This window comes from Thamnophis sirtalis, unplaced genomic scaffold (genome assembly GCF_051295495.1).
Source record: "Thamnophis sirtalis isolate CommonGarterSnake01/CBP01778 unplaced genomic scaffold, rThaSir2_p1.2 scaffold_7, whole genome shotgun sequence".
Classification (NCBI taxonomy): domain Eukaryota; kingdom Metazoa; phylum Chordata; class Lepidosauria; order Squamata; family Natricidae; genus Thamnophis; species Thamnophis sirtalis.
In genome coordinates this window covers 42,951,403-42,974,097 of record NW_028261387.1, presented here as the reverse complement: position 1 = coordinate 42,974,097, position 22,695 = coordinate 42,951,403, and the positions used below count along the sequence as shown (strand labels likewise).

The window sequence follows — 22,695 nt, the reverse complement described above, 5'->3', positions numbered from 1 at the left end:
AGATATATTTTAAAAATCAGGCTAATGAAATATGTTTCAATTTTATTTTTAAGATAGTATGTGATAGCATATACCTTTAAAAATTGCTATTTTTAAAAAATAATCCTTCTTCTTCCTCAGTTGTGAAAAGGAGACATTGGCAACTTCTCCATATACTATAAAAGGAATTGACAAGGATTTTCCTTGAACGTTTCAGTTTCACAGGGAGTAGAAAGCAATAGTTTAGGAATTCTATATTGATAAAGTTGACTCTTTCTTCTTCCAAGCAACACTTACATATTGAAAGGCTTCTGTAATAGTTTAAAATCAGAAAAAGCCACTTCTCGTTGTGTTCTGCAGTAAGGAAAATTGTATGGAAAAATTCCGGGTAGGAAATTAAAAGTGTCCTTCCAAAAATTATGTTATAGTATAGGAAGGGAAGAAGCCTATTGTAAATCCTTCTTTCTGATTGTATGGTATCAATTAAAGAACTAGATAAACTACATGTAAAATACACTCATGTATCTTTATATCCAACAGGAAGGAGAAAGATTAATAAAGGCTCTAACTAAAACAAATGTAATTTGTCACATTATCTGTGACCAATAAACTCGGTCTTTAGAATGGATAGAATTGTTGAGGCCCTAATCCCTCTGTTCTTCCCACAGCTTGTTCTCCTGACAAATATGGTCCTGACTGTATCTTAGAGTGTAACTGCCAGAACGGAGGGACCTGCAATCGATTCAGCGGCTGTATCTGTTCATCTGGTTGGCATGGACAGCATTGTGAAAAGTCAGGTAAAACAAGAGTGATAAGAACAAGATCATGATATCTGATATCTTCCCAATATGGAGTAATGATTTAGGTTCTGGGAAAGGAGGAGATGGAGGAGGTGTTAAAAAGAAGTCAGGATGACAGCTGTGCACATGAGTAAACTTGTGAACTTCACCTATCAGAATTGCCCAACCAGAAAGTCCACAAGCCTTAAAATTGGCAAGTTTGGAGACCCCTGTTTTGTACCCTTTGCTGCAGATTCAATTGTTAGGTTCTTTTATAATTTATGGTGGCACTCAGTCAGGATATTAGATTTTTAGTGCAAAAAAGTTAATTCTACACAATTATATATAAATATATCAGATATTCACATACTAAAAAGAATATTTTCTTATTTCAGTTCAAACCCCTTTATACTTTTGATTTCTTATGATTACACATCCACTTTTAACCTTCAAACTTTCTCCACTCAGACTGTAAGTGCATTTCACCCATCCTGTTCTTATTCCTCATTGATTTACTGTTAAGACTTTCTTGACTTGTTTCGCTTTACAGTGTAATTCCGAGGTTTCTATTACTTTTACTCTATCTTATCTCTCTTCCTCCCGCCCTGTTTCTTCTTTATTTCCCCAGAAATACTTGTTTTACTTCTCTCAGGAAGCAGCTGGGTGTGGGCCCAGTTTCTCTCAAAAGTTACAGCTATCACTCATCTTCTCCTGTTGAGATGACTCTATTCCTCTATCTCAGACATCACTCTTTTGCCAGTGGAAATTTTCCTTTGAGTGCATAACAGAATGACAAAGTTGGAAGGGCCTTGGAGGTCTTCTAGTCTTAACTCCCTGCTCAAGCAGGAAACCCTATATTACCGATATGTCTGCATCATTTTTTGCCAGTTGTTTTCCAGCCCTCTGGATTCCACAAAAGTGGTTTCTCCTCCTTTCTTTGCCATAATTCTTGGTGAAATATGCTCTCCGACTTCTGATTTTCCTCTTCTTTCTTTCTCCTTTTCCCCCTTTTCCTCTCTCCAGCCATTTCCAGCAGGGTGTATGACAATTCACTGTGGCCAACTCATCATAGCCAACTTGCCACAGGCAACTTGCTGCAAGAGTTACCCTAATATCAAAGAAATGGTGGAATAGAATAATTAAAGGGATGAAAAAGAAGGGACAGAATGAAATGTGAATGAATGTATGTATGTATGTATGTATGTATGTATGTATGTATGTATGTATGTATGTTGTTGTATTTGTGCTGATAAATAAATAAAGGGAGACTAGTATAGATCTATTTCAAGCTATTTAGCTATCATCAGCTAGCCATACCCTTACTGGGATTTGAACCTGGGCTATATTACATACTAGGCAGACATCTTAGCCATTAGGCCACAGGCTCTTATCCGTTATCATTTATCAGCACAAATACAACAAAATGTAACAAAAAGGCAACAATAAAAATATTGGGTTTCTGCCAGGATGATCTCTTGTGACAAGTCGAAGGACAGAGAATGGAAGTAGTGATCTTCCTCCCATATTTGGGCATACCGGGGGTTGTAAAAATCTAATATATATATGTATACATACATACATACATACATACATACATACATACATATATACACATACATACATACATACATACATACATATATATAATTTTTTTAAATAATTAAATTGAATTGTCCTGTGGTGAGTTGTCCCACAGCGAGTTGGCTACAGTACGTTGGCCCATTCCATCTTCAGAATGCCTTTTTTATATTCTCCCAGTGTTTCTAAACTGTAAGCTCTTACCTGCCCATTTAATACTTATCTGTCCTCTCTCCCCACTTCTACAAAGGCATATGCTAATGAATACCAAGACATTCATTCCTAGTAGGAAATACTAATGAATTATTGTGATCTTGGTGAGAGACCTGAAGAAATATCCTCACGCAAGTACACATAGGGTTCACTGTTTAGTGAATATAAAACATTTTCCTTTTGTATCAAGTTAGTCTCTAAGTGATTTCATGGACCTATGTGTGACATTTTCTTGGTAACATTATGTAAATGATGTGTTTTCAACTTCAACTTTTTCAATAATTCATACATTACATTAATTCATAATGGGTATATCATCAATACGTGTTATTAGATGTAAATGGAGAGAGTGGTTAAACATCATAAAGTACATTAAATATTTTTCACAGTGCAATTGTAATGATTTAACCTTATTATGGTATTTTCTGCCAAGATCGTATACCCCAGATCATCAACTTGGCATCTCACTTGGCGTTTAACCTAGGCTCCCAGATCATGGCTACCTGCATAGCAACAGGCAATCCACCCCCTGTGCGTGATAACATTGAACTACGCAAGCCCGATGGAACAGTGTTAATAGTAAGAATTTGCCCATTTATGTGTTTTACTTTCTGTCTGATTCTATACTGTATGTGAAGTCTACTCCCTTCTCATTTTGTCTGGCTACCTGAACTTTTCATTGAGTACTGCAACAAACAGTGACCAAGGCTGGGAAGATTCCCTGCCTCTGAATTCTGACCAGGTACTGGGGGCTCCTCCTGTTCTCTGGCATGCACAGAAACCCCCCCCCCCGCTTCCTCTCCCATGGTTATAGCTATGTCATGAATTGCAAAAATGACAAATTCTGGGGACCCTGTATAATTCCAGATGATTCATGAAAATTAGATCAGATGATCAATTTCCCAGAGTGCATCTAATTTTTATGTATTATTTTTCTACATTGGTATTTCAGGATGTCCCATGTTTGAATGGAACTTCAATAATATGGTTGTTTTTCTCACAAAAGTCTGTTAGCAGATTTTGGAGAGATATGATGGTGTTATTGTCTCCCCTTAGCCCACAAAAGCCATCATGGAAAAGGACATGACAACCTGTGAGTTTCAAGTGTCACAAGTGGTCTCTTCTGACTCTGGCCTCTGGGAATGCCGTGTCTCTACTACCGGGGGACAGGACAGTGGCAAGTTCAAAGTTACTGTAAAAGGTGAGAAGGCAGAACAGGTAGTGACAGATCACAGTTAATGCTCATCTTCTGCTTCTGAGATGCAGAAAGATAACACAAATTTTTCCAGAGTTTCTAAGCTTTGTTCTATTCTGATTGTTCTCTATTTAAGAAGAAACACTATCTGTAGCTTCTTTCCACCAACACTTATCCAGGCAAAGGATGATTATTAAGGAAAGATTGCTATTTTATTGAAGTATTAGTTCCCAAACTAATACTGGATTTTAAATCAAGGTAAAGATTGTTAGAAGGATTGTGCCAAGTATAGTCCAGGAAACAGTGATTTGAGAAATTACTGATCTAGGACTTTTTTGATCAAGCGATTTTTCCATCAAAGCAGGAGATACAATCGTACCCTTTTTGTACTCATCATTTCTCCAACCGTTCTCTCCTTTAGTACCTCCAGTGCCATTATCCCCTCCCAAACTTCTGGCCAAGAAGAGCCAACAGCTGGTGATATCCCCTGTGGGGCCTATTGCAGGTGATGGACCCCTCATCTCCATCAAAGTCCTATATAAACCCCAAATTGGAAGTAGCTGGTCATCTATTGAAGGTAAGGAATTTGTTGTATTTGGAATGACTTTTTATGGCATATCCTCCATATGTTGGCTGGAACTGGACTTTCAGATCCCTTCCAATCCTTCCATTCTGTTATTTATCTCTCCTTATTCCAATTAAAGAGATTTTCTAACCTGAGGTTACCTTATGGACATGTTTATGTTTATGTGGGGGGATTTCTTCTGGCCTTGATTTTATATATTGCTTCTAGTGGAGAAAGGAATCTTCTGTAAAGAATAGCATCTCAGTATCCTGTTTCCTCATAGAACTCAAACATGCAAATACAGGTAGTCCTCAACTTATGACTACAATTGAGCCCAAAATATCTATTGCTAAGTGAGACAGTTAAGTGAATTTTGCCCTATTTTATTACCTTTCTTGTCCCAGTTGTTAAATGAATCATGGTAGTTTGTCAAGTTAGTAGCATGGCTGTAAGTGAATTTGGCTTCCCCCTGGACTTTGTTTCTCAGAAGGTTGCAAAAGGTGATCACACTATCCCAGGACACTGCAACTGTCATAAATGTGAACCAGTTGCCAAGCATTCAAATTTGGATCACGTGACCATGGGGATGCTGCCACAGTCATAAGTATGAAAAACTTTTTTCAATGCAATTGCAACTTCAAATGGTCACTAACTGAATGGTTCTAAGTTGAGGACTTCCTGTAGTCTCAAGTCAATTTAAAGCAGCAAGTTGCTAAACATCAAAACATCCTTGGTTTTCCTTGGAAGCAGCACAGGTTTCTTTCCACAGAAAAAAAAAACCAATATGGAAAATATTATTGCTAATCTGTTTCTCAGCAGCTTTTTGCATTAATTCTGAAGATGGTTCTCCAGCCATCTAAAGCATTTCTTGGAGTAGACTGGAAGAATCATCAAATAGCTTCCTCACCCTTTTTCTTCACTACAAATATCTACTAAATATTCCTTTGGATCAAATCCTGCATCTACTTTGGCTATACTTCTTCCTAGCCATCTAGACAAAAAAACTAGGAGATTCCAAGTTCTAGATTCCTAGGGTGTCTGCTCAGCCAGTCATGAAATTGCAAGTTATATTTAGAAATATAAACAAGAACTGAATAATATATATTATTCCTCATGGAACGCTTCAAAGAACCTAGATGCATCATGTGCTGGCCACACCACGCCCAGTTTAACGGGGGGCGGGGGGGGAACAGAGGTGGGTTGCTGCTGGTTTTGCCTGGATCAGCCGAACCGGTAGTAGCAGCAGCGGGAGGCTCCACCCACCTTCCTGGACACTTCTGTGTATGCACACCCGAAACGATAGTAAAAAAATTGGCAACCCACCTCTGGGGGAAAAGTCCCAATACATCATGTGACCACCCCGTGACGATGTGAGTTTGACACCCCTGACCTAGACTAATGATATTTGTCTCTGCAGTAGATCATAACAGAAAATTGATTATTGTTAGGTGGAGCAAAGAGCTATCAATCCCAGTTACAGGGTTCTTCCCATTGAGCTTTTTGTAATAGAAAATAGATAAAGCAGAACTCTTATAAGAAACCCTTGAATTAATGGCTTCTATACTGATCAGCAGTTGATAACATCCAGAACATCACACTGATGAACCTGCGACCTGTCACAGCCTATATTGTAAAGGTTCAGCTAACACGCCCTGGAGAGGGAGGAGAAGGTGCCATAGGCCCAAGTGCTATCATGGCAACAGATTGCAAAGGTAAGTGCTTAGCATTTGTTCCTCAGATCTATAGTTTTAGGGTGGGAGAGAGTGAGAAAGATTATGAGATTAGAGATTAAAGATATGAGATAAAGAGAAAAAGTCAAACTTATCAATGGGTGTTGGCTTTAATTTGCATTTTATTTTGTCACCATATGTTCTCAGGAGCAATCATGTGCAAGTTGTGCAAAAAAAGAGGATCTATTTGTTCTGGCTTGGAACCAATTTTTTTATTAATGTAGATCCAAGCTCTTTGAATTTGCTTTAATCCTCTTTTTTAATATATGTCTATAACATGCTAGCATTTTCAATTTGGCAGTTTGGCACCTACCCAAATTGGCTAATTTTGAAAAGCTTTACAGGACCAGATACAACTGGTATTTGAGGGGTCCTTGGTGCTCTCTGAGCTTGATTGTTTCCTTGCAGACATTTTATTACTCAAACTAGGTAACATCGTCAATGAAAGGTCTGCAAGAAAACAACCAAGCTCAGAAAGCACCAAGAACTTCTCATTTCAATCTTGAACTGCAAATATTCTCTATCGATACCACTGGCAGAGCTTTTTGATTGATCATTAGGATAACCTGGGAATTAAAAAAAAATCTGGAAGAATGTAATAACAAACCAGTTCCACATTATTGCCCAGAAAATTACAGCTCATGACAGCAGAGAAAGTAGCAGAAATGGAGCAATTTAGTAAGTCACTATGACAAAGTCAGACATTGTCTAATTGTCCCAATTCTGCTATTTTCTTCATTTTAAGTTGTGGAATGAATTTCTGCTTGAATCTGGTTGCATCTGCAGGATATTACATTTTGAGTAAGAGGAGATGAGTTGTCACCCTCAACGTGGGTAGAACCTGGTGGAAAAGATTGCAGAGATCTTAGCGGATGCATTAGAATAAGGAAAAGGTGCTAAATGGGATTGATGAAATATATAGGGTGCACACAAGATGCTTCTCAGCTAGAATTATCTTCTCTGATTGCTGGAAAAGAAAATGCCGTGCAACTGGTGGTGGTATTTTTGATCATCTTTGGGTAGGGATAGAGACTTCCTGACGTTTGGTACAGCAACTATTATACTGTTGACATTGTAGAAATAGATAGTGTAATTGTGTGCTGCATTACAAACCATTGAGAAGAGAATTCTACACAAACTTCTGGATGGAGGAATCCAGAATTTCTTGCTACTTTGTGCTATTTAAAAAGGAATCAGACTGATGGATTTATATATTTCTTTATTTCATATAGAGCCAACAGCCAAACCTGTAATTGAACGTTCATCTGTTGAAGGGAGCAACAATCTACACGTAAACTGGAATTTGCCCAAAACTGACAATGTGGGGTCCGGATTTCTTGTCCGTCTCTATGATGCAGCCAAAGAGCTTGTTCATCAAGAAAACGTTACTTCCATGATTGTGCAGTCAGCATATATTCCAAATCTCAAGTTCAAGGAGGACTATTACCTAGAAGTAATGGTCTATCACTGTACCAGTTTGGGACCACCATCTGATCTCCACACATTCAAGATCAACAGTAAAGGTAACAAATCTGTCATTTCTAAAATGAACAGGATCTTCTGGAACGTGACCCGTCAAAACCGCGGAGGACAAAATCGCGATCAACGAAAGCGCGCATGTGACGTCATCACAGCGCGATGAAAAAAATTAAAAATTGAAATAAAATTAAAATTAAAGCAAGCCGATTCACATAAAGGTAAGGGTTAGGGTTAGGGTTAGGGTTAGGGTTAGGGTTAGGGTTAGGTTAAGGGTTAGGGTTAGGTTTAGAGCGTTACCATTACGTTTAGCGTTAGGTTAAGGGTTAGCGTTAGGTTTAGCGTTACATTAACGGTTAGGTTTAGGGTTACATTTAGGGTTAGGTTAAGGGTTAGGTTTAGGGTTAGGTTTGGGGGGGTTAGGGTAAGGTTTTCACTTTATTTTTACATTTTTCGATCACAGCGCGATGTTTTCGTCGCGCTGTGATGACGTCAAATGCGCGCTTTCGTCGAGCGCGATTTTGTACTCTGCGGTTTTCTGGTGGAACCCTTCTGGAGCAGGGTACTCAATGTAATCCAAATGATTCCTTACACAATATAAGTATTATATCACAGGGTTTTAAAATATGCCAGATTTTGACTATAGTTGGCCTTTAAAAAATCCAAATTTCTTCCCACTGATCTCTGTCTGTCTGCCTATCTGTCTATCTATCCAGTTATTTATCATCTATCTTAATCTGCAGCTGGTCTTTGTGCATGCCGGAGCACCGGAAACCCGAACATCAGCTGGCCAGTGTGCACATGCCTGTTTTTTGGCCTGGTATTTGGCCATTTTTCAAGCCATTTTTGGGCCAAAAACAGCCAGAAAATGGGTCGAAAAACAGCCCAAAATGGCCCAAAACAATCCGAAAAACAGCCTGAAAACAGCTGGAAAAACAGCCCTCAAAAGGTCCATAAAACAGCCTGAAAATGGCCCCAAAACGACCTGAAAACAGCCCCCAAAACAGCCTGGTTTTGGCCATTTTGGGTACTCTGGAGCCCACAAAGACCAGCTGCCTGGTGCACAGGTGCACACTGGAAACCAGAAGAGTAGCTGAAGATGGCGCACGTGCTCACAGAGAGGGCTATGTGGGCTAACTCTGGGACGCATGCCATAGGTTTGCCATCATGGAGCTAGTGTATATAGTCTGTAATAAGAACATATAAAGATTGCACTTATTCTCAATACTTAAATTTTATATCTTTTTAAACACTTTTAAATATTTTCAAAAGCTTGATATGCTTACAGCAACTCTGGCTGTTCAAAGACTAGAAGATTGATGCAGGAATGTTGCCTGGTTCCATGGCCATTCCAAGAATTGCTGGGAAACAAGTCACTACATTGCAAAAAGCCCAGAGCTCTCAGAAGCCCTCCAGGCCTTTAAAAATAAAAGGATAAATGACATATCTCAGCCAGTTTAGACACTTTAGATAACTCTTGAATTATCTTTGGATCTGAAGATTATTCTACATATTTTAGTAATGTTGAAAAATAGCAAAAAAAAATGTACTGGATTGGAGAGTCAACCACAAAATTAAATTCTTAAATGAATCTTCTATAGTCCCTGACATACGACCACAATTGCGTCCAAAATTTCTGTCACCAAGCAAGGCAATCGTTATGTGATTTTTGCCCCATTTTAATGACCTTTTTGTCACAGTTGTTAAGTGAACCACTGCAGTTGTTAACTGAATCTGGCTTCCCCCATTGACTTTGTTTGTCAGAAGCCATCTGGGAAGGTTACAAATGGTGATCCCATGATCCCAGGACAAAGCAACTGTCATAAATACATGCCAGTTGTCAAGCGCTGAAATTTTTATCACCTGACCTTAGGGATGCTGCAACAGTCATCAGTGTGAAAACCAATCATAAGCACCAATCAGTGCCATTGTAACTTCAAATGGCACTAAACAAAGTCAAGTTGTAAGTCGAGAACTATCCATATGCTACTCCCTAATAGAAGGTCTCAAGTGCCTAGATGATTGTAGCACAGCAGGGACATATATTCCAGGCCAAAAAGATTGATTGCAGAGCTAACAGCTGTGCCATTTGCCTCCTCTCTCAGGACCCTCATCGCCACGCTCTCTCTTGGTGAACCCCCTCGCTGATAACTCCATCAGGCTATCCTGGCTAGCTCCTGAATACTCTAATGGAGGCATCAACAAATACATTGTAGAGGTGCAGCAACTGGGAGGCAGCAGTGATCCACAATGGATAGACACAGAGAATGGCAGGGATACCTCAAAGATTATCACAGGGCTTAATGCCAGCACAATCTACCAGTTTCGGGTGCGAGCCAAGTCTTACGTACTGGGCGAGTGGAGCCAGCCTGCTAGAGCTGAAATCCTGGGCGATGGTGAGTGGGCCAAAAGCTTATTTGGTTGGATGGTGCAATGAAAAATTGGAAGGGGGAGAATATTGGCAGATAAAGTTTTTGTTCTCCAAACAAGCAATGGCAACAATCTTGGCAAATTTAGCCTGGAGGCAGGATAGCTTAAGAACCCACAAGTAGCAAAAAAAGCCATCTTTATTGTGCTGTTTGCTGGTATGTACCACAAATCCTGTCATTTTATTTCTGTCCTACAGGAGCCCTGAGTCAAGTGCCTACCCTACAAAGTAAAAAATTGCCTCCAACTCTCATGGACCAGCAATTGATATTAGCCATTGTAGGCTCTGTCTCTGTCACCTGCCTGACCATATTGTTTGCTCTCCTGGCCCTTTTCCTCATCAAGAAGAATTGTTTTCATCGCCGCCGCACCTTTACCTACCAGTCTGGCTCAGTAAGTGCAACTGTCCCTGGCCCATTCACCTTCATTTCTCCAATGATCTTGACTCCTTTCCATCAGCATCCTCACTCTTTGGCACTTTGAGACTTGTATCCCCATCAGAGGTGGGTTCCTACCAGTTTGGACCGGTTCAGTCGAACCGGTAGTGGTATGGTGGCTTGGATCGCTGGAACCAGCAGCAACCCAGGCCTGCCACGCCCCTGAACTGGTTCCCCGGTTGCTGTCGCCACTGCCATCTTGTTTGTGTGTGTGCTGGATGTGCATTTCAATTAAAATTGTTCTGTCTGCGCATGCACAGAACAATTTTAATTGAAATGCGCATCCAGCACACACACACACACACACACAAGCAAACCTGCAGTAAATCTGGCCAGAACCCACCCCTGATCCCCATGCTGCTGGTCTGTCTGGTCTGCAGGGTTACCTGAAACTATTTTCTCCCCAAATCCTCTCACAGGGAGAAGAAACTATTCTGCAATTCAACTCGGGTACCCTAACCTTGACCCGCCGGCCCAAACCACAGCCTGAGCCGCTCAGCTATCCCATCCTGGAGTGGGAAGACATCAAGTTTGAAGACATGATAGGGGAAGGGAACTTTGGACAAGTCATCCGAGCCATGATCAAGAAAGATGGCCTGAGAATGAATGCTGCCATCAAGATGCTGAAAGGTGAGATGACTATTAAGGCTATTGGATAACTTCTCTCTCTAAATGTCTATGGATAGTCCCAGTCATCCAAGTCATGGTTGTCCAAAAGATGATTTTTTCAAAATGCAACTGGACTTTCTGGGTTTTTTAAAAAGACATTTCTTCTTCAGCTAAAGAAGCTTCTTGGATGAGAAACGAAACATCTTCAAAAACTAGAAAGTCCAGTTGCCTCTTTAAAAAGTACCTTTGGGACCTTCCCTCTTTAGCGGAATGGTTGAATGATTAGACCACTAGCTCTGATTTCTGACCTCTTAGCTGGAGCTCATAAGAGAAATGTTAACAACAACAACATAAATACAAATTATTCCTCTACAATGCAAGATTTTCCCCTATCAGATAGCAGATGCACCAGCCTCTCCTTGCACAGAGGAATCCAAGGACAAATTAAAGGGTAACGGAGGCTATAAAATCATAGATATTTAGAATATATTTGCATCACATGGTTAAAGAGATGAAACTGGTTTCATAACAATTCCTCTCCTCAAACTAAATCTATGTCAGAAACTAGAGAATCATTTAGTTATGAATTATTCATTTACTTATTAACCATTTTTAAATACTGTCCTACTCCATAAAGGGCTTAAAAAGGTATAGATGAAACAAGCAAAACAGAAAAATTACCACAACACTGTGAAGAAACAATTCCCTCAGAACACAAGATTAAAAAGCAAAATTCTAGATAGCTGTGCCTAAATGTGGACTATCTATTATTTTCAAAAGACCCTGTAGAATAAAACAGTGTTTACTGCCCTCCTGAAAGATAGCTGGATAGTGAAAGATCAAACCTTCAGCTTTTTTCAAAAGGTTTAACCTTCAGACTCTGCCACTTAAGAACAGCCACCATCTTCTGAGTCTCGGCTATAGGACAGAAGAGAGATACTGCAAGACTTTCAAGATCCTACTATTATACCTTATATATAACAACAGCTTTCACAACTTTAAGATGTGTGAACATCCCAAAATTCGCCAGCCTGTATGCTGGAGATTGAAATCTACACATCTTGAAGTTGTCCATGTTTGAGAAAAACTACCCATATAACAATGGAGTTCCAGTAGTTCAGGAAATGTCTGTTTCCAGATATGGCCTCCCTCAAAGACTGACAGTAGTATGGAAATACATTTGTTTCTTTGCTCTCACAGAATGAGAAGCTTAGGAAGCCAGTCAGTCACAGCTGATTTCATATTGCATTGTAAAATGTAGCCATGTAGATCAGAGGTGGTATTCAGCCAGTTTTGACAGGTTCTGGAGAACTGATAGCAGAAATTTTGAGTAGTTCGGAGAACTGGCAAATAGGATGGCCCCGCCCCTGCTGCCTCCCAGCCTCCAAGGTGATATTCTTTTGTTGCCCTGAACAGGAGAACGGAGCTGGAAAGCACGTTAGTGGGGTGGTGAGGGAGAGGGGATTTTGCAGTAACCTTTACCTGCCACATCCACAAAGCCACGCCCACAGAACCGGTGTTAAAAACATTTGAATCCCACCACTGATGTGGATATAACACATAGATGTAACAAGTCTTCATTCCCCTGAATGATTGTAACTAATATTGCCAAAACTTTTCTATTTTCATAGCAGTCTAAGGAATGTTCTAGCCTAACCTCCATAGCTGAAAATAAAAGAAGGTGGAAAATACTCAGCATAAAAATGGGTCATTGAAAGAATGTCTTCTAGATTAACTTTACCTAGAAGAGAGCAGAGTTGTAAAAAATCAGAAAAGCCGACCAATGTAGGATGTGTGTAAAAGTTACAAAGAAGGGAATGGGGAAGGCCAGTGGTGGGTTTCAAAAAATTTTGGAACCTCTTCTGTAGGCGTGGCCTGCTTTCTGGGTCCACTGGTGGAACCTCTTCTAACCGGTTCGGTAGATTTGACGAACCGGTTTTACTGAACTGGGGCGAACTGGTAGGAACTCACCTCTGGGGAAGGCATAAGGTTATCCTACCTTACTATGATCTAGATTTAATTACACATTAGGTACAGATATATCAAATAAAAGTACATAACATGTATTTTTATATGATGTAATTAATCTGAAAATAATATATGTGGTGCTTTATACCAAATCAGATAACAAGATATGTTGATCTAGCTCAGTCCTGATAATTCTGATACAGAATGAGCTCATCTTCACATCCTGCACATCATGACCCAATGATGCATTGCTGGTGGTTTTTGAAGGACATATTCTGACGGCCTTTATTTCATTCCCCAGCCTAGCAAAGGCAGCTTAAATTCAGCCATACTGAGTTCTCTCTCTTCTCCCAAGGATCTGCGGTACCATAAAAATAATTCTAAGTGCCTCATTGATGATGCAGTTGATGATATGATCAGGGGCTGGGATCTGCCCAGGACTGCTATAGACACATCCACTCCCCTCCTGCAATTGATTTTTTTGCAGAGCTATTCTGCATGTGTTAGTGGAAGAGCTTCCCTCTTTCAAACTGGGATCCTCCCCCCCCCTCCGCCCACTCCCTATCTGCCACATTTCTGATCATACATGATGGGACTGTGGGATTGGACACCTAGCAAGTAAAAAGCCTTCTGTCCTCACTTCTACTGCCAACTTTCCCAGCCCAAGCAGCTGTTTGAGCAAGTTGCCATGGCTTAAGAGGAATGACAGTGGTGAGGTGTCCCCCCCCCCGTCCCTCCCGCCAGATCTCTAATGGCCCAGATCCCTAGAACTTATCAACGTGGTTAGAAACCTGGCAGGGGAAGACTCCACTTCTCACCCCTAATGCCTGTAAGCCTACCAAATGAAGGGCTTTAATTTGTGGGGGAGGGGTATTTTTATTAAATCCTCTGCTTACAAAGCTCCTCTGCTAGTTTACTATAATGCTTTCCACCCACTCATTGATCACGTTTTGATAGATGGCCAAACCTTCTGCTTAGAATTTTCTTCTTCCTCGTCACCCTCAACCTATGTTATTAACAGTAATTGCTGGGTTTTTTTTTCTCTTTCTATTGGCAGGAAATCCACCAATATCTTTTCTTAACTTGTTCTACCTTAAACTACCTTAAAGAACCTCTTGCAGGCATCTTTACTGAGTAAGCTCAGCAGTGAGCCATGAGAATAGTACAATTTATGCACGCATATTTTCTGCTGATTGTGAGACAAGAGGAATAGTGTGACTATTCAACCTGAAGATGCCAGTGGCTATGAGCTGAGAATCCTTTCCACCAAATGTGCAGATTTACGACCACATCAATTTAAAAAAGGGGGGGGGGACTCTGCTGTAATCCCCAGGCTAGCTTTCCTAACTGAATTTGACAAAATTGGCATTCTCATCTATATTTCAGAATTTGCCTCTGAGAATGATCATCGGGATTTTGCTGGAGAACTTGAAGTTCTTTGCAAACTGGGGCATCATCCCAATATCATCAACTTGCTGGGAGCCTGTGAGAACAAGGGTGAGTGCCAGTGACTCAAGATAAAATAATCTCTGCATTTAGCTAAGGGATTGGGAACCATGGCCCTTTCTGACTTTGATGACTTGTGGACTTCAACTCCCAGAATTCCTGAGCCAGCCATGCACAGCCTAAATCAACCTAAATCACCACAACATAGATTAAGAGCAAATTTAAATAAATGATTTTCAGTACTTATCATTATTTCCATTGTCTGCTTTTCCCCCCTCCCAAAATAGAGCATATTGGTTGATAATGTTATCTATGGCTGAAGAGACAAAAAATAATGATTTCTTTTTTTAAAATATCTCTTACATGGCCATTAATATTTCTTTTTTTCTTCATCTCTTTTAATAGTAATTGTATTTAAACATGACAATTAAACAGATAAAAATTAATATAACCTGAAAATCCAAAAGAATAAAAACAGAAAATAGAAAATTCAGAAAAGAGGAGAAGAAAGAAAAATGGTTTCTCATTCTTCACCATGTCCTCAGCCCTGCTTTCACAAAGATGCCCTCAGTCCACCATTCTTCCCCCAGAACCCTGATTCAGGAAAACCAGCCTTCTAACCTACATCCAGAGGTGGTATTCAACAAGTTCTGACCAATTCTGGAGAACTGGTAGTGGAAATTTTGAGTAGTTTGGAGAACCGGTAAATACCACCTCTGACTAGCCCCGCCCCCATCTATTCTCTGCCTCCTGAGTCCCAGCTGATCTGGAGTAAATGGGGATTTTGCAGTAACCTTCCCCTGCCACGCCCACCAAGTCACACCCACAGAACCAATAGTAAAAAAAAATTGAATCCCACCACTACCTACAGGTACATCCGTCCCACCTCACACGAGGGTGGTTCTTAAGTAGGACCTCCCTAAATGATGTTGCACTATAGACAGCATCAGTACGAACAAAATGCTACCTGAGAAAGATCAACTGATTGTCCCAGAATGGCACTGTCTAATATTTAACAGATGTGACAAGGCAGATGGTTGTGTCTCCTGAAGCAAATACCTTCTACACAAGTCCTGCTGCATAAAATTGATAGACCAGCAAAAGAAAACAGTCCAAACTATCTCTTCACACTGGCATTAAATGGCATTAAAACTACAAATGCATTTTAATGTATACAATGAAGTATGTTAAAGCAAACATGTCTATGCACAGCACCCATGTCCAAACTTTTTATTTCAACAAATTTCTAGATGAACAGAAGCTGAAACAATCACAAATATACTGACCACCAGGGAGCAGCACACAATCAATTAGCATCTCTCTCTCTCTCTCCCTCTCCCTCTCCCTCCCTCCCTCTCTCTCTCTCTCTCTCTCCTCTAAAAGCATAAAGGAAGATGATCTGTATATGAGTACTATCAAAAGATAAATACTGAATATGACATAATTTTGTAAATACTATACAAACTACCTTGTTTCCTCAAAAATAAGACCTCCCCGGATAAAAAGCTCAATCGGGCTTTTGAGTGCATGTGCTAAAATAAGCCCTCCCCCGAAAATAAGCCCTCTCTGAAAATATTGCAACACAGCAGCAGCCATGAGGTGACCACCCTCACCGCCTCCTGCACATCAAAAATAATAAGACCTCCCTGAAAATAAGGCCATGTGCTTATTTCAAGGGTCAAAAGAAACACAGTAGTTATGTTGTTTACATATGCAAAGTAAGAAAACAGTGACTATCTTAGGTGCACTAGTTTCAACCCCTTTTAACCGATGCTTTGGCAAAAGTTACACTTTTCAAACATTTCCTGTCTTTATATTCTGGGTGGAGGGAGGGGAGAGGAAGAGGCAAACAATTGGAAGGGCTACAAATTTCTTCACCTGCCGTATTCACTGTTATTTTGAATCTGTACAGAGCCAAACACAAACAATCAAATTTGTAAAAAAAAGATCATGTTTCACTTGGCACCACTGAGTGGTTGGATCACTTTTTGTTCCCTTCCTAATTCATTGAAATGTGATTTGAATGAAATGTTGAAACTTTGTTTAAATGTGCTGGGATCTGAGCTAGTTATCAAGAAAAGCAATTGAGGCTGGCTCAATCAAATAATATTTGGGTGGTTGGGAAACATTAATAAAAGGATCAACCATACATGTATTATAATTATAATTACAAGTGCTTGAGGTATTGAGATCATACAGTTTGACAGGCTTTGGCTTAACCTTCTAGGTTACCTATACATCGCTATTGAATATGCACCTTATGGGAATTTGCTAGACTTCCTACGCAAAAGCCGAGTGTTGGAGACAGATCCTGTCTTTGCCAGAGAGCATGGGACGGCCTCCACCCTCACATCCCAGCAGCTCTTGCAGTTTGCATCTGATGTATCCAAAGGCATGCAATATCTGAGTGAAAAACAGGTCTGTATGCCAAGGAGCCCGACTCTCTGGAGTCCCTGATCAGTTATTTGCGTATTTAGTTTCTGCTTCTGCTGTGTTTCACAAACACAGAATGGTAGAACTGTGACCATCCTAGAGAATGACTTCACAGGACTAGAAAAGTACAAGTGTTTTCAGAAGGTATTATTGGGAATTTTAAGAGCTAGGAGCAACTGGGTATTGTCCTAGTATGAATTAGAACTGAATGAACTACAATTTTGAATCACAGATGGTCTTGCATTTTCAAAGAAATCCTTGAGAAATTTAGGTATGAGATGCAACCAAGGAATTCGAGTCCATTCATAGTAGAACATGGGAGTGTTGTCATTGCCTGTAAAATAGTGGCATTCTCTGCCACTAGCTATATGACTTATTATTGTTGCCTTTTTCCTAGTTTATCCATCGAGATCTGGCTGCCAGAAATATACTGGTTGGTGAAAACTTGACCTCCAAGATTGCAGATTTTGGTTTGTCCCGAGGAGAAGAAGTTTATGTAAAGAAGACAATGGTAAAGTTTGGTAGAGAATCACAGCAAAGTGGGAATTAGAGTATCACTCTCCCACATTGCCCAGGCTTTTTTTCCATTTTGAAGGCAAAAGTGTTCCATATCTTTGTCTTTGTTGTCTCTCCTTCTTCGCCTGTTTCTGATTCAGGGACGTTTACCAGTTCGTTGGATGGCGATTGAATCCTTGAATTACAGCGTATACACAACTAAGAGTGATGTGTGAGTATCCTATCCTTTGGAAAAAGGGTTTACCTCAGATTTCGAATAGTAAGCAATGCTCAATCTTCCACAAAGTCTTTTGATCCTTTTCTCAGCTGACATAATAGTATAGTGTGGCCAATGTTTGATTCAAGCATTTCCAACTAGCAATATTCTAGGTCGATTGTTCATGCTAGCTAGAACTTATAGGAGCTGACATCCAGCAAGTTTTTAGATGTTGAAACAGGAGGTACTGACTTTTTAATATTTTCTTTTCCTTTGTAGATTAAGTAAGGAACCAAAACCAAAATAAAACGTAAAAAAACTAACACATTCTATTTCTAAGCTAAATGTACTAAAGGCCCGCAGCCCACATCCTAACTTATCTTTCTGTTGCAGGTGGTCTTTTGGGGTCCTTTTGTGGGAAATTGTGAGCCTGGGTAAGTTTCTATCTAATGGGAACAGGTTGGACTTTGTTCCCTTAATTATCCTTCCATAGTCTGCATCCTACTTGGGCCCCACACTGCTTTGTACAGCTTGTTCTTCTCATACGTTCCACTTCCTCAGACTTTTCTCTGTGGCAGGAAAACCTCTTTCATTTTGTCTCAACAAGATGAAGTAATCAGATTAAAACATTCATTTTGGAAGCAAGCACAAAATGTGAACAATCTGAGGATTCTCTTGAGGGAGAAGACAAAGTTTATATAAGTTCCTATTTAGCATCCCATCTCATGCTTGTTGCTTTGATATGCTCAACAACATTGCACTTTTCACTGGATGGAGACAAAAGATAAGATGGGACTAATATAGAAATGAACAGTTCTGCAAGAGATGGTAGCATTCAGATACCAGCCTTGTTCTGGTAATTAAAGGCTGCTATACATATGCATTATACCCCCAAATGGGTAAATATGGCATTTTGTCTGGTCTGTCTTTCCCCTTGCTAGGAGGGACACCATACTGTGGCATGACATGTGCTGAACTTTATGAAAAGCTGCCGCAAGGATACCGCATGGAGAAACCTCTCAATTGTGATGATGAAGTGTAAGTGGAGGCCCTTTTCAAAATATCCACTTTCTGCCTATTTCATTCTCTACCTTTGAATGTATATTACATATTTAACCATATTCCATTGATGGTAACTGGCAGACTAGGTCTTGGTTTTCAATAATTTCTCATTATTTCATTCTGTGGAAATGATAAAGAGAACTTCAGGTAGTCCTCAACTTACAACAGTTCATTTAATGAGTGTTCAAGGTTACAATGGCACTGAAAAAAGTCACTTATGGCCATTTTTCACACTTACAGCCTTTGTAACAGCCCCTTGATCATGTGATCAAAATTCAGATGCTTGGCAATTGGTTCATACTTATGACCATTGCTGTGTCCCAGGATCATGTCACCTCGTGCAAACTTTTGACAAGCAAACTCAAGGGGGAATCCAGATTCACTTAACAACCAGTTTACTAACTTATCCTCTGCAGTGATTCACTTAACAATGGTGGCAAAAAGGTCATAAAATGGGACAAAACTCACTTAACAAATGTCTCATTTAACAACAGAAATGTTGGGCTGAATTGTGGTCATAAATCACAGACTACCCGTACTAACCTTTCAGGGTAGATCATCCTGGCATTTCCTCTTCCCTCAATGTTTTCTCCTTCCTGATGTTTTTAATTCATTATTTCCTCCTGCAGGTATGAATTAATGCGTCAATGCTGGCGGGACCGGCCATATGAACGTCCACCATTTGCTCAGATCTCAGTGCAGCTCATTCGCATGCTAGAAGCTAGAAAGGTATTGATATCAAAAGATAATCCTACTGTGATCTAAACAATTGCTGTGACTTCTGGAGTATTTATAATCAGGTAGCAGTTCCCAATGTTACCAGTAGAATAGCCAAGGCACTATTTTCACGGCCTTCAGTTGAAAAAGACACAATGTCAACTGTATCTCTCAATTGGCTTCAAAATGATGGGATACAGGCAGTGGTGGGTTTCAAAAAATTTTGGAACCTCTTCTGTAGGTGTGGCCTGCTTTCTGGGTCCACTGGTGGAACCTCTTCTAACCGGTTTGGTAGATTTGACGAACCGGTTCTACCGAATAGGTGCGAACTGGTAGGAACCCACCTCTGGATACAGGTAACCCTTGGAGGTATAAACCAGTAGGATTATATCAAGCAATTGTCCCAAGACATGGTACAGAGTTTAATTTTAGCAATATCTCAGTGTAAGGCAAAATAGTGAGTTACTATTATCATTTAGTCTGTAATCAAAACTAGGAGGAAAATGTAATTTCAAAGGATGAGAAGAAATCTCCCTACTGAGTAGCCTTTAATATGATTCTGTTTCTCCTTTGCCAGGCATATGTGAACATGGCATTATTTGAGAACTTCACTTATGCAGGAATTGATGCAACGGCTGAGGAAGCATGAGGACTTAACTTTCAACTTTGGCAATAATTATAGCCCAGATGATTGGGACTTTCTTGTGCATTTGCCTCCTAGTGATGTCAACAACTTATTCAACAGTGTACAGGTGGATGCTGTTAATTTAGAAGATCTTGCAGGACTCTAACATGTTAACTTTCCCTAGAGTGGAGAAGAGTACCCTTGAATGGATTGTTCCAAAATGTGGAGCTTTTGAAAATCAAACTTTAAAGGTATTTCCTGTATAAGAGAGATGCCCCTCACTCCAAGGGAGAACATTGTCTCCACCATACTGAAGAAAAAAGATCTAAGAAGTTTGGGACCCAGTCAAGGACACTGTGATTACAATGCACACCATACAAGAAAAGATAGGCTTATATTACTGCAAAATTCCTTGGACAGTATTACTGAAAAGGTGGGGCTGTTGGCTAACAGTGCAATTCCTTCCAGAACCCAGTTTTCCAAGGAATAATGTCTATCCATCATGATCAGTTTCGTCAGCCCCTCAACTAGTTCAGATCAGGAAAGCAACTCCACAGGAAAACTAAAGCTACTTTTATTGAGACTGACTATAATTACAGAATCTTGTGAGTCTGATTGTATTGTATCTCACTGTCAGATTTGCCATCATGCCACTTTGGGCTCTGCTTCACTTCAATGGCAGCCTATCATAACAGGAAGCAAAAATGCCAACCAGAGACAACAGTTGCATGGTCCAAGGACACAGGCATGAGAAAGGAATATGAATGCCCACCAAAGAGACGCCAAACTGTAGAACTGTTAACAAAACAACTAATTGGAACTTTGTTGGACACTAGCAGGATGCCCCAAGGGGGGGACCTGGGAGAAGGGAAATTTACCAGGTTTATGCAGGAACTTTCAGATCTGTCTTTTCCTATGCTGTAACCACTTGGCTTTAATAGTATGCCTTTCACTATGAATGGCATTGAGGGTCTTTTTTTCCTAAACACCTTTCTTTCCTAAACAATCTGGGAGAGGCTGACACTCACCATGAATTTAGGAGGTATCTGCCTGAGCTGTTTCCAAATGTTTTCCCCTCACTCTTGACTTTAAAAAAATGGTTCAACCCTTTTTGCCTAGGTCAGTGATGGCAAATCTTTTTTCCCTCAGGTGCCAAATGCTATAGTGCATGCATGCGTGTGTGCCGACGCCCCTAATTCAATGCCCCGCTGAAGGCCCCACCCACCCCCATGCATTGGCGCAACCCCCACCCCACCCCCCATGCATGGGTGCGCGATCCTCCACCCCCATCCATGCATGAGTGTCTCCCAGCAGAGACCCCAAAATCAGCCGGTGAGCGGCACGCACATATGCACAGTGGGACTGACCTGGGCAACGGCTCATGTGCCCGCAGAGATGGCTCCACGTGCCACCTGTGGCACACGTGTGATAGGTTCGCCATTACGGGCCTAGTAATGGTTCCTGCATATCAGGAATGCATACCCTGCCTTAAGTCAACTTGCTTACTCTCTTTTTCTCATTTCATTTCTAAACCACAAACTCCCAGAAAATTAAGGAATTACACAGGAATCTCTTTCTAATATGTTAACCAGACCTCAAAATAATCTTATGCCTCTTTGGAATGATATTAAAAATACTTATTAAGATAGGACAAATTGCAACTATCATTATAGGATAGAATCTCTGTAATTAAGATGAATGTTTTACCAAAGATGCTTTTTTTGTTTCATGACTTTATCAATGCCTGTAACTGATACTTCAGGTAAACAATGGCAGATAGATATCTCTAAGTTTATATGGCAAGGGAAATAACCAAGAATTAGATACAGACTATTGCAAGACGCTTAAGGAAGGAGGAGGTTTGGGCTTACCAGATTTGAAATGGTATTTGATGCTTGTTGTTTGATCTGACTAAAAGAGTGGATGACTCTCCAAAATAAAAGGTTACTCAAGCTAGAGGAATTTAATTTTGGATGGCACAGCCATTTATGGTATGATAAAGTTAAAATAAATGTTAATTTTAACAATCACATTGTTAGACATGCAACCCTAAGAGTTTGGAATAAATACTGTATATACTCGAGTATAAGCCTAGTTTTTCAGCCCACTTTTTGGGCTGAAAAAAGCCGCCTCGGCTTATACTCGAGTCAGTGAAAAATTTGCCCGAAATGGAGGAGAAAAAGGGGCGGGGCCATGCCGCTGGGTGACACTCGTGAATGGCCCAGTGCCCCTGTGAGTTTCCCCTCCCTCTGTGTCAGTTTGCCGCGCAGCCCGCACCGCACCATCCCCCCTCCTCACGTTCTAATGTAATGCAGGGCTGTCTTACGATTCCCCTTCCTCCCCCTCCTGCCGCTCTGCAACGATGTCCCACCTCCTCCTTGTTATGGCAAGCAGCCACATAGCGATGTCCCACCTCCTCTGGTACAGTGATCCAATGATAGGAATCACTGTGCCGTGTGTCATAGGAGGCGGGACATCGCTCCCGCGGCTGCACGGGACATCATCATCACAGCGGGACATCAGCATCATGAGGTGAGTGAAGTATTTCATTGAATACACCGCTAGTTTACTGTTTTTCTTTGAAATAAATATTCAAAAACATTATTGGTATCTATTTTTATTTTTGAAATTTACCGGTAGCTGCTGCATTTCCCACCCTAGGCTTATACTCGAGTCAATAACTTTTCCAGTTTTTTGTGGTAAAATTAGGTGCCTCGGCTTATATCCGGGTCGGCCTATACTCG

General features: G+C 40.5%; 1 protein-coding gene across 4 annotated transcripts in view; it reads left to right on the top strand.

The window, feature by feature from the left end:
* The window catches only part of TIE1 (tyrosine kinase with immunoglobulin like and EGF like domains 1), a 45,363-nt gene extending 23,011 nt beyond the window's left edge, over positions 1–22,352 (top strand). For 2 of the 4 annotated variants that reach the window (XM_087719838.1, XM_087719835.1), the window contains 17 exons: positions 648–776; positions 2,983–3,128; positions 3,606–3,750; positions 4,166–4,321; positions 5,881–6,021; positions 7,272–7,562; positions 9,621–9,911; positions 10,142–10,335; positions 10,799–11,009; positions 14,343–14,453; positions 16,630–16,820; positions 17,233–17,346; positions 17,492–17,562; positions 17,941–17,981; positions 18,489–18,585; positions 19,239–19,338; positions 19,904–22,352. In XM_087719838.1, the coding sequence (XP_087575964.1) occupies positions 648–776; positions 2,983–3,128; positions 3,606–3,750; positions 4,166–4,321; positions 5,881–6,021; positions 7,272–7,562; positions 9,621–9,911; positions 10,142–10,335; positions 10,799–11,009; positions 14,343–14,453; positions 16,630–16,820; positions 17,233–17,346; positions 17,492–17,562; positions 17,941–17,981; positions 18,489–18,585; positions 19,239–19,338; positions 19,904–19,975 (2,501 nt within the window). In that variant the 3' untranslated portion in view covers positions 19,976–22,352. The remainder of the gene's footprint in view (positions 1–647; positions 777–2,982; positions 3,129–3,605; positions 3,751–4,165; positions 4,322–5,880; positions 6,022–7,271; positions 7,563–9,620; positions 9,912–10,141; positions 10,336–10,798; positions 11,010–14,342; positions 14,454–16,629; positions 16,821–17,232; positions 17,347–17,491; positions 17,563–17,940; positions 17,982–18,488; positions 18,586–19,238; positions 19,339–19,903) is intronic. The other 2 variants (XM_087719836.1, XM_087719839.1) reach the window with 2 other exon arrangements.
* The last annotated feature ends 343 nt before the right edge of the window (positions 22,353–22,695 follow it).